Here is a 12,581-nt window from a genome sequence, read left to right as displayed (position 1 = left end):
AATCACTAACAAATTAGCTGTGTGTAAGGGGATATTCACACAGGCAGTAAGGAAGAAGCTAGTTTACGAAAGTAATGTTGTTTTTTTTACATATAAACGTACAAAAAATGCTTAAAGCTAAAACAAAATGCCTAACTAGACAACCACTGAAATTTTTTTTTTTTTTTTTAAACCCAGTTTTTAAAAAACTTACATCGAAAAGCATACTCCTCTCCCTCTCCCACTCCGCTACCGCTCGCTTCGTCCGCCATTACGCTCTGCCGAAAAGAATTATGGGATAGGTAGGACGGGAAAGGATCCACCACACCCATCCTTCCAATTCGGGGAAAATGAGGACGTATTTGTGGGCCGCATTTGAAGGATCCTACGAATTTGGACAGCCTTCGTCGCGGCGCTGTGACGTAACATCCTTCAAATGAGTACTCCGAAGGATGTAGACCCTGAATTTGGACACAGTAACTGAGTGCTGCTTTAATTGGCGGCGCTTGGTTAGTGTGTAATGCATTGGTCAATAAAAAGTCAGCGTTAGTTTTTTTTTTCTGACACCCCATGAAACACGTAGATCAGCGGCCCATTTGGTTCTTTTCTTGATTGACACTGGGCTAGCCCAATCACACCTTTAATGTGAAGTATAGAAATATACTCTTTCAAGTATAGAAATTAGTACAAAACTAATTATGAAAGTTTCCTTTATTTTTCAGTGCATTTGTTTTACAATATATGGCTATTACTATCATGGGATTAATATTATAACTATTATTATGTACTAGTAATGTAGACAGACACTGTAACTAAAATAATTTTCGCCAGATTGATGAATTTAACATTAAAAAGCACTCTCTCTCTCTCTCTCTCTCTCTCTCTCTCTATATATATATATATATATATATAAGTTGATTGGATTGGATTTTTTGCTGCCGCATCCTTCTCACCTTTTTTACCCCTGACCTGTTTTCATGCCTGCCAACAATAAGAAATACATGAGGCTGAAGATCTCTCTCTCTCTCAGCCTCACGGGCGAATCTGAGGTACAGAAAAAGGCCTCGAATTCCCTGCTGCATTTCATTAAATAGCCAGGACCTCTCTCACTTGGAAATATCTTTTAACAATGGAAATTTGCATTCAGAGGTTACACCTTTGGGTGTAGGGAGACCATTTGTCTAGAGGCCAACCCCTCCTAGTGTGCTAGTTATCCATAAACTCTCAAAAACCTTATTACCTTTTGTTTTACTTATTTGGAAACGAGACATTTGTACCAGTCGCACTGTGACATTTTAAATGATACCAAACATGAAAAATACTCTGTGATAATCATTCACATTAAACTATACATTTTCTTGGGTGATCTACATGTGGTCTCAGCATGTGAGAGGGGGAGTGAGGAAGAGGAGGAGAGATGTGTTCTGAGGTGTGACTTTGCCTCACAAATGCTGAGTTCAAATGGTAATTTCCAGAGAGGTCCTTTGTCCTCTCAGGGTCTGGGTGCTCCCCAAACAGACTGTCCGGCATTTCCTAATTGATCAATTCTTACAGATTGAACACATGAGCTGCTCTTCAGGAACATGATTCTGCAGGACTGAGTCACTGAAATACACACTGTCACATCACAATCAACACTTCAGTCTCTTGATTTTAAACCGACTCGATCTCAACACATTCAGAACTGAGAAATGAAGAACATGCTGGATTTATTCTTGCAGTTCATCACGTTCATCTTTCTGCAGGGACTGTTTTTTAAAATATTCTTTACACGATTAAAACAAATCATTACTCCATACGTACTGTATTAGTACAGATCTAAAGACTAGATGTTTAATAATCACGTTTTGAGCTCTGTGACATTTTAGATCTCAGTCCAGTGATCCATCAAAACATTTTATTTGTGCTTTAAGTTTGTATTTTCTCTTTAATAATGGATTCACTGCTAAACTGATCTGAACTGAGAGAGTGAAGAGTGTGTCATTGTTCTCTACAGGTTGAGTGATTGTGGAGTCACAGATGAAGGTTGTTCTGCTCTGGCTTCAGCTCTGAGATCAAACCCCTCACACCTGAGAGATCTGGATCTGTCTGAGAATAAACTAGGAGAATCAGCCGTGAAGCTTCTCTCTGATCTGAAGAATGATCCACATTATAAACTGGAGACACTATATTGTAAGTAGATTATTTACTAAAGATTACAAAATACAGTAATTTGTAACATATTTCGTTGGATTACACAAGCTTTGTAACCTAATCTAAATAATTTAGAATACTTTGGAATATTAATAAGGTTTGTAACACAAAGGGTCCACCAAACATAGGACTTGGTTTTCCCCTGCATATTATTTTAATAACATCAGTTTTACACAGTATTTCTTGAAGAAAAAAATGTTTTTTTAGTTTTTAGTAAACATTTAGTTTAATATTTTAGTAAAATATTTGTATATATATATATATATATATATATATATATATATATATATATAATTTTTTTTTTTTTACTGATGCAACACAATGCATTAAAAGCTGGGGTGTGTAAACTTTTTAAATTGCATGAACAGGATAAATTGTAATTATTTTGTCTTCTGTGAAACCGGGAAGTATTCGCTTCTGAAGGGCAGTACTGGATGAAAAAAAAAAGATGATCTTTGAACAAAATTTACACATCATCATAATCCTGTTTAAAGTTTACACCCCCTGCTCTTAATGCATCGTTTCCTCCTTGAGCATCAGTAAATGTTTTTACCTTTTGTAATAGTTGTGTATGAGTCACTCAATTGTCCTTAATGTAAAAATATGCATCTCAAAATCATACAGTCATTGTTGGAAAGGTGTCAAATATGCAGAAGATTCTGGAAAACCTAAAAATGTGCAAAACCTGGAGGATTTTTCTGGAGAACAGCGAGTTTAACTGCTCATGATTCTTACTAGGACTGTAAGTTTCACTCTCGGTCCCATCACCGATCAGTAAAAAAAAAAAAACTGTTTTTTGTACAGTGTATTTACATAATAATTTGAATGTAATAAGATAACGTTCATTTTGGATGAAGACCTATTTAGCCTGCACAAAATGATCATATTCATCTGAAATGATGGGTCAATCTGATGATCATCATGTTCACAAGAAAGCAAACAGAAGACAGAGCATAAAAGATTATTGAATTTACAGTTTGCTTGTTTTTGTGTGTAACATGATGTTTATTCATTTATTCTTATTATAGAAGGTATAATATCTCACCACTGTAATAGAGGAAATGCAAACTGTCAAAAGTAGCTCTCATTTGTCCACTGGCCAAAGTGTTTTAAAGACACAGCTGTGCAGTGTTGAGCTCACTGCTGTCCTGGGACACTGAAACCATTGTGGAACATTACCTTGAATATGTGCAGGAAGAGCTTCTCTGATCTGATCAAACTCTGTTTCTGTGCAAATCAATCCATGCATTATAACTGTAACCATAATAATACCAGGCATGTGTGACAGTGAGTATCTGTTGTCTCATTTCACTGGCCAGCTCTGTGTAATTCTCTCTGCAGTGGCTCTGAGCTCCAGTCCAGGGCTGCGTTTCCCAGAAGCATTGTGAAGTTGATCGTTAAGACCATTTGCCACCAATGTCCTCTACGATCAATTTATCTCACAATGCTTTGGGAAACGCAGCAGGTTTTTCTCTCAGATACCCAGACATTGGCCTATTGTGAGAGGAGATTTCTTTGTACCGCATATATCCAGAGTCTTTATTGCGCAACCACAAACTCTAATGATCACAGTACATCTATGTGTGTAAGTCGCATAGTTGTACTATGTTTTACTAGTTTTACGACGTAGGCAATTGCATAGATACAAATAGAAATCCTTTTCATTGCTGAATGTGTTCCTAACAATTCAACTATTAATTTTCCCACACAGGGCCTCTGACGTGAGTTCACGAGAGCGCCACGGCGCATGCGCGAGAACTGAGAAGTTTTCCCTTCATAAAACGCTTAGTTTCTCCTTGCCCATACTGCATATCTTGCATGACTCAGTACATAATTGCAGAGATTCACTTTCATATCTTTATAGTCTACACAATCTCCAATTTTTTTCCATTCATCTTGTTTAACATTTCCCCCCCAGTTTTCTTTGATTAGCTCTTTTAGCTTTTCATGAAAACCATCAAGTTCTCTGCACTCTAAAAAAACATGCATCAACGTTTCTGGAGCAGATCTACACACATCACAATCCCTCTTTATGTTCTTGTTTATCTGGTGGAGGACCACTTTCCTGTAGATTCTGTTGTGTCTTAATTTAAAATCCAGGTTTTCACATTCTATTCCATTGTACTTTACACATAGATTTTCCCAAATTTCCTTAACCTTTAAGCCAGGGAGCACCTTTAGGCCACACATTTTCTGATGCTGGTAATTTGATCTCTTTTTTCAAAATAAATGTGTACATCATATTAGTGGATACTCCTTCTAGTAGTCTTTTCCCATCACCTCCGTCAAAATACAAATCTGGCAATCCCCATTCCCCAGGTTTAACAGTTTCATTTTCAATACTCTCTACCCAGGCTCTGGGCAGACTTGTCTTAATATTTTCACACATCGAGTCCACTTTTGACATTTCGATTTCATCATCCCACTCCGAAACACAATCATATAAGGCTCTATTAGGTAAGAACCCTCTTACATCATATGCTATATCCTTAACTTGTCTCACTCCTGCTTTCATATACAATTTATCATAAAACACTCTCTCTTTCATTCTAAAATTTGGATATAAAAATATCGGTTGTTTTAAAACTTGATTTATATTTTCACACTCATACTGTATATTTCTGTATATGACCTCTGCCCACACACTTAGCACTTCCTGATAAAACAGCGGCATTTTGTCATACATCGGCTTTTTCAATCCCATAAAAAGCCCTTCTTCCCCACATCCACTACATTTGTCCAGCACATCCTTCATATAACCTTTCCATCCATACTCCACTTTATCACATAAATACTTTTTCATCGTTTTTACCCTTATGGCCTTCTTTTTAACTTCTAAGTCAATCAATCCTAATCCTCCTTCTTTATAACTTGCAATTAATGTTTCCTTGCTATTTTAACTCCTTTCCCTCCCCACATAAAATCATTTGTTATCTCAGTCATCTCATTAAGAAAGCATGACAAATCATCAAGGGTGTTTCAGGCTATGATTAGGTTAGGGTGGGCTGTGTTTTATGTTTGTCAAGAATGCAATGCAAAAAAATTCAATAAATGTAATACATGCACAATTAAACCCCGACTCCGACAGAAAAGGGACATGCATTCTTTGTATGTATGAAATAATTCAAAATTATAAAGCACAAGATTTTTGTGGTTCATTTTAGCAATATTTAGGACTAATCCTAAAGTGTGGCATGAGGGGCACTGGCAATCAAATTGTGATTTTAGTGTGTCATCCACTGTCTCTGCTATGCAACTGCAGCTCAATAACATATGTAATCAAAACAATATTAATATCACCAACTGTCCAATTTGAAGAAAAATGAATATTAGCAAAGCATGAACTAATACTGAAAACTCTAGTAAGTTGTTACCCAACCCTTTGTTGTTTTGAGAACAAACAAAAATCTGTAGAGAATGACAGAGGGGGAAAAAGTGTTATTATCTTGGCCTTCTCAGGTGTGTATATCAGGTGTGTGTCATGTTCATATGGTCACTGTGATCTGCTTTCTTCATCCTCAAATTCAAAAAGAATCCCAATACATCAAGTATCTGTGTTGTGATGATGAGTTGACCATGACTCTGTGGGTGACTGGGATACGTATTGCAAAGGTGAGCAGAAACCAGGCCACACACCAAAAACCAAAATAGATAATGATGATAAATGCAAGAAGACACTAAGTTGAACTTTATGCAGCAAATTCAATTATAAATTATAGTTTACAATGCAAAAACATACTATAAATTGTAGCTGTATTGTGTTGGGTCCTATTGTGAGCTGTCTACTTTGTCAAAAAATTATAATAATGAAAACCTACTTTATTAACGGTCTTGTTTTGTCATGATTTTGTCATAGTATGGTAAGCAGTTATATGAAAACTACAAAGCCGCTGTGAGGAAAGCAGCCGGCACTGGAAGCTGGGCTAACCGCACTATCCAGGCCTCCTCCAGTGCATCCACACCCTCTCCTACACCTAAAGGTAGAGATAATGAGCTAAATAGATTGTTATAAAATGTATCATAGATCTTGATATATAAAAGGATTTTAATTACATTTTTGTGTTTATCTTTCAGCCAAAGCTGTGAATGGACACGCTCCTCAGCTTCCAAAGGACACCAAGGTACCTCTAAATCTATCAGTTGCCTTAGTAATGAAGAACACCATAATATAATACCATAAATAATATAAGTTCATGGACCATACTGAAGTGTGAACTATTATGTTTTCAGACACTTAACTGCATGTTAATTGCAATTAAACAAAATATAGTTTACATTTATTAACACACTTAAGTACATAATTTTATAACATTTCATAATTACTTCTACTTTCAATGAAATATGAAGTTTACTGCCGAATGTACTGAGAAGCATTTATAGTAAACTAAAATATACATATATCATTTCTATTGAAACTTGACATGTTTTCAATATTTAATTACACATTTGTCATGATGAAGGTGCCAATTGGTAAATTTAAAATATATTAACATTAAATGTATTAACGAATAACACACTACAGTTGAAATTATAATCAAATTTGCATGTGCTCTAGTATGTTTGTCAATATCTAAATAAATGTACTGCAAAAGATTACTAAACCATAATTTAAAAAGTATAACTGTTAATTTGTCATGATTGCAAAGTACACTTTTTAAAATTGCACTAAACTCTGTTAAGAAACAGTCATGAAAGTGCAGTGTCTTTAAATACACATAGAGTGGCCTTTTATTTAATGAATATATTATCTGAAAAATATATTTTTCATTAAATATACTTCAAAGATTTAAAGTATACTTCAAGAGCAGTAAAATTACGCACACTAATATTTTACGAAGGGTAACGGTTCCTTTAGAGTTGTTTTAATCCCCTTGTAATTTCATCATTTATCAGAAATGCTCCTGAATGCTACTTTTGGTTTGTTTTTGAAGGGTCCTGGCAACCAAACATCTTTCCCACCACCTCCGCCTTCAATGGAAACCCTGCCTCCTCCACCACCCGACCCCATGTTGCCTCCTCCTCCCCCTGCTCCTCCTGCCAGCACAACCAAAGTCAACAAGTTTCCTCCTCCACCACGATTCCCACAATCCTCCTTCCCACCTCCACCCATGGATGACCTGCCTCCACCACCACCTCCTCCAGAAGATGCCGAGCTGCCCCCTGACTTTCTTCCTCCACCGCCTCCTAGTTTTGCACCTCACGGGGGAGACTCACTCCCCCCACCACCTCCAGACCCCATTACCTCCCTTCCACCTCCTCCTCCTCCTGGTCCCCAAAACTTTGCATCTGCAGGTGGAGCTCCACCACCTCCACCCCCACCCCCGCCTCCACCACCAGCTCCTGCACCGGCTGCCAACCCATCCGCCGGCTCCATCAGAAAAATGCCTCCAGCTCCCCCAAAGAGAACGACACCTCTACAAACAGCGCCCCCAGGTGGCGAACTCATGTCAGAACTGATGACAGCAATGCTGAAAAAGCGCAGTCAACAATGATCTTGAAGACAGATAGAGCTAATTGACGTGTTTTTGTAGTTGGACTGAGGAACTGACCGCCAAACAAGTTCTCGGCGTGACATACGGACACACATCTTTAATTATTTTGTTGTTTAATATTCTTGCATTACACCACCAGACTAAAATATGTAAATACTTTGTACTTACGCACCTAATCAGTTTATTTGTATTACAAATATGCTATATCATCATTGCTAATGGAATGTCATAATAAATAAGGTCTTCCAAAGTTAACTGTTTAACAGATTTTGACATGCCTAATTGTTAAACAGGAGTAAACGAGATGCATGATGAAACGTTTTTTGCACTTTTGTAGAAATGCAGAAACAGCAATATTACAAAAGACTTCCATGTCCATTGTCCATATATAACATGCATATATGTACATATATAACATCAAACATGGCGCATCCTCCAATCAGATCATCCATTAGGAAGTGTGATTACAATGTCATAAACAATATTTTTGGTTCAAATGATGCTGAAATTTGTGATTTTTTTTTCCATTCGACCCTGAGTTAGGAAGAACAGCTGACCCTCAGCTGCTGAGCCCAGGATGGAGGTTTACTGGCATATCCGGCTCTCTCAGCCTCTTCCTGCTCCATAAATGGCTCCATTAAAGTCTTCTGCAACAGTGTCACCTAGAAATACATCAAACATACTGTCACCTAAGAAAAAGACAAGCCATAATGAAGACGTCTGAAGATGTTACATTGTATGTATAATTGTCAAGTCTTCATTTCACAGTAATATATTAAAGCAAACACTCTAAGATATATGATAAGCATGATCATGACAGCATATTAATTTGACATCACATGTAATAATAATACCTCTGAAAAGTCATTTTTCTCTGCTTTTCTGATAGCAGATTCAGCCATCCAGTTCCTCAACACATACCGTGGGTTTACTCCTGAACAATAGAAAAATTACTAATAACATTAAATACAACATAACAGATCGTAAAAAAACACACACTACCGTTTAAACATTTACGGTCAGTAAGGCTTTTTTAAAAAAAAAAAGAAATTAATAATATTATTCAGCAAGGATGCATAAAAAGGGACAATAAAGACATTTATAATATTACAAAACATTCAAATAAACGCTGTTCTTTTGAACTTTATATTAATCAAAACATGTATCAGGGTTTCCTCAGAAATATTAAGCAGCTCAACTGTTTTCAAATGTTTCTTGAGCAGCAAATCATCATATTAGAATGATTTCTGAAGGATCATGTGACACTGAAGACTGGAGAAATGATCACAGGAATAAATTACATTCAACTGAACAAATATATTAATTACACAAATACTGTATATTCAAATAGAATAATTTATTTTATATTGTAATAATATCTCATAGTATAATAATATATTATAGTATTACAAAATTACTGTTTTTATTGTATTTTTGATTAAATAAATGCAGCCTTGGTGAGCATAAGAAACTTCTTTCAAAAACAAATCTTGCCAATCATGAACATTTCAGTGGTAGTGTTACTGTAACAATATATAAACACATAATATATAACACTGCATCATATAACATATACAAAAACACACCTTGCATTCTGTGCTGCCGTTCTTCATCTGAGTCACTCATTATCCTGTAGAAGACGATTAACACATCAAGTGATGTTCATTTTTAATCCTCTAAACAGTTCGAGTTTACATTACAGCAACATTACCTTGACAGACGCTGTAAATACAGCTGAACCCAGTCTCTGAAATGCTTGTGTGATGAGAGGTCTGAAAGAGCCCACAAAGACTGTCAAGAGAGACACAGTCACAGTTAATGGACTGAAATCATGATTATGGATATTGCGGCTGCTGTGGGAGTGAATGGAGAGGAAACGTACCGGAGCAAAGGATCCCTTCTGAAGCCGGGACAGGGTCACTTCAAAAAACAATCCAGCTAATATTTACCTTTAGAAGAAATGCAATCACATATGAATCCTTTTCTTCATTTCCCAGAAAGCCCAACTTTGCTTTGAACAGCTCATGAAATCTATAACAGAAACAGTAAAGTGAGATCAGGAACGACTCAGAGAGGAATACAGTGATCTATATTGTCTAATGACAGGCTCACCTTTGATGGTAGATTTGTGGATACTCTCTCAATATTTGCTGAGATCTGAAGTAAATGAATTGACACGAATCACCCTTATTTATTCCAGACCAATACCAACAGAAAATAAAAGGATCTCTTACTGTGAAAGCTGATCTGAGGTCAGCAGTGGTTTCAGAGCTTCTAGAAGTTTCTGTAGATTGAACAGGCCAACATTAGCCTGAGCTCCTATACTGTACCGGCCCTCGTCATCAGACGTGTTGGGGACAAAATCTATACAGAGGAAACAATGCTGGAGCAATAACACACATTTAACAATACAAATATTATATGTTATTATTATGGCTGTCTGTTTCACTTTAACTTATTAGAATATAATGAAGTAAAATAAAACAAGTAATGGATTAAAAAAAGTATGCAATTAATCATGCCCCTCAACCCATGTATACTGTATATACTGTAAGTATTTACAAAATTTATAGTAGATCTAAAGTAGCTTACAATTCATACAATGTTCCACTTTTGCAGTATTGTATATATGTATATATATGTATATATGTATGCGTGTGTGTGTGTTCTCGTATATGGTTTAGGAGGACACAAATGTGTATAATGACAACGTAAACATCTTCACACTTCCTGTGTCCTCATAGGTTTAGGGGTAGGGTTAATATACAGAGTCCCTGTGTGTGTGTGTGTGTGTGTGTGTGTGTGTGTGTGTGTGTGTGTGTGTGTGTGTGTGTGTGTGTGTGCGCATGTGTGTGCGTGTCTGTGCGTGTGTGTGTGTGTGTGTGTGTGTGTGAAATGTTATATGACAAAAAAGCTTAAAAACTAAATTTATAGGAAGATGATTGCTAATATTATGAAAGTTTAAGTTAGACAAAGAAACATACTTGGGTCATATGATTCCATAAATCCAAATGGGCCATAATCAAAAGTGATAGAAAGCAGACTGAAGTTATCTGTGTTACAGACTCCTGTGTGAAGATGCAGATCATGATGTTGTGCATTTTGCGTATTAAGCTCGATCTATAATGATAAATCTATGTGATAACTAAACAAGTAAAGCAGAGTGAACTAACCATGAGCAAAACCAACCGACATCCAGTGGGCGATTAAATGTGCCGTTTCATTCAGCACTCGAGAGAAAAACACCTTCACACAACATGAAAACCATTCAAATATAGTGAGACTGATCAGACAATATAAAATAATCTTGTATTACAGCTAAACAGCAGAGAGACACAGATACTCACCACATACTTGTCAGGGTCATTTGTTGCTATAGATTTAAAATGCTCTTTAATTACAAAGTCCAACAATGTCCTGAAAATAAAAAATAAAAAGAAATTAAAAAGCAAATAAGAGTGAGAAAAAAATATTACTCTCCAAAGTTAAAGTTAATATACCGTAGGACATCTAACTCTCCAGTTCTAGTTAATATCTCCAGTGAACCGATACGAAACCAGGACTTGGCCAGACGCAGAACAACCGCTCCTGATAGATACAGAGAACAATCACATAAAGCTGAGGAGGATAAAGAACTTAGTTACTCGATTTTTCCAAATCTGATCGTATTTTACCTCTTTCTTTTATGACACTGCCATTATAAAACGGATCCCTCCAAACAGGTTCCTCACTCACAACCAGACTGACAAACAATAAAGGCAAAAAAATGGAAAAGGTATAAATAAATAAAATAATAATATTCAACACCAAACATTTGAATGTGATAAACACATATATTACTCTTCTTGTGCATGTCCATTTATATATATTGTGCATTTATGTGTGTGTGTGTGTGTGTGTGTGTGTGTGTGTACCTGAGGGCTTCACTGCACAGGAACTCCCTCACAGAGGAGCGAATCACAGCCCGTCCATCACCAGACCTGCACACAAAACATCATGTACAGTAAACAGCATAACCATTACACTCCTGCCAGACAGAGAATCACACACTATGAGTCATAATGTAAGATCATTTACAACTAAATATATCTCAGAATTACTTAAAAAGCATATCAAAAATATTGAGCAGCAGAAACTGATATTCACCTTGAGTACGGTGTCTTTCCTGAGCCTTTCAACTGGACTTCCCATCTTTCACCCTTTCTGGATAAAAGAGAGATTGTATACCGCTCTAACGGTTAACACTTGTCACAGTTCTAAACTGAGAGATGTCATTGTTCAGACGCATGTTTAAGCATTAAACGAGAAATAGATAAAAAAAATGCCAGAATCATCTATTTGCTGAAAAACCAGTAAGTATAGATCACACTTTCCATTCTTTAATCTTAAACAACATTATGGGAAAGTTGACATGCATTACAACAGAAAAGTCACATCTGACAATAACAACTGATGATTTGTGTTGAACGCTGATGGAAAAGGATGATTTTACCTGTTTGTGTATTCACCCAACAAATGTGCTCTTCCATCCCCCAGCTGTCCGGCCCAATAACCAAACTATAATAATAATAACACATGGTTGACATGTTTGCTCTGGTTGTCTTACGCCATCGCTGTCGGGTTTGAAGTGACGGTCAGTTTTACCTGATGGCCCCCGTATCTGTGTGCCAGTGGAACAGAGCCAGGAAACAGTTTCCCACCACTGACACAACGGACAAACTCTTCATTCTGAATCACAGACTCATTCAGATCCAAAATATTCCTCAACACATCCTGAAATACACAAAAGAGCCTGAATATATGCAGAAACAACATTTACACAAAAGTACTGTGGTGGTACCATGGTCCAGTTTGGTTTTAAAGCAGTTTTCTCAGACTGTGATCCTCAGACCACTGGTGGTTCTGTAAAGAGTCCAA

The 12,581-nt window shown here is 36.6% G+C and overlaps 3 protein-coding genes across 3 annotated transcripts in view; 2 read left to right on the top strand and 1 right to left on the bottom strand.

Moving 5' to 3' along the window:
- LOC309510013 (uncharacterized protein) overlaps positions 1-12,581 on the top strand; it is a gene marked incomplete at its 3' end in the record, with an annotated part of 1,894,646 nt that overhangs the window by 202,479 nt on the left and 1,679,586 nt on the right. The window lies entirely within an intron of this gene.
- Positions 5,749-8,164, top strand: LOC309510009 (amyloid beta A4 precursor protein-binding family B member 1-interacting protein-like; the record flags this gene model as incomplete). Its single annotated transcript, XM_082191146.1, has 4 exons — positions 5,749-5,784; positions 6,029-6,152; positions 6,247-6,293; positions 7,104-8,164. 4 exons carry the CDS (start codon positions 5,749-5,751, stop codon positions 7,662-7,664), a joined length of 768 nt encoding a protein of 255 aa, XP_082047272.1. The 3' UTR covers positions 7,665-8,164.
- On the bottom strand, positions 7,733-10,859 carry LOC309510008 (protein adenylyltransferase SelO-like; the record flags this gene model as incomplete). The annotated part of the gene is made up of 7 exons (XM_082191145.1): positions 7,733-8,326; positions 8,519-8,598; positions 9,251-9,294; positions 9,376-9,455; positions 9,614-9,695; positions 9,899-10,028; positions 10,838-10,859. 7 exons carry the CDS (start codon positions 10,857-10,859, stop codon positions 8,204-8,206), a joined length of 561 nt encoding a protein of 186 aa, XP_082047271.1. The 3' UTR covers positions 7,733-8,203.

Source organism: Leuciscus leuciscus (assembly GCF_965113295.1).
Source record: "Leuciscus leuciscus genome assembly, contig: SUPER_11_unloc_1, whole genome shotgun sequence".
Classification (NCBI taxonomy): Eukaryota; Metazoa; Chordata; class Actinopteri; order Cypriniformes; family Leuciscidae; genus Leuciscus; species Leuciscus leuciscus.
The sequence above is the reverse complement of the archived record's forward strand: the minus strand, read 5'-3'. Positions and strand labels throughout refer to the sequence as shown.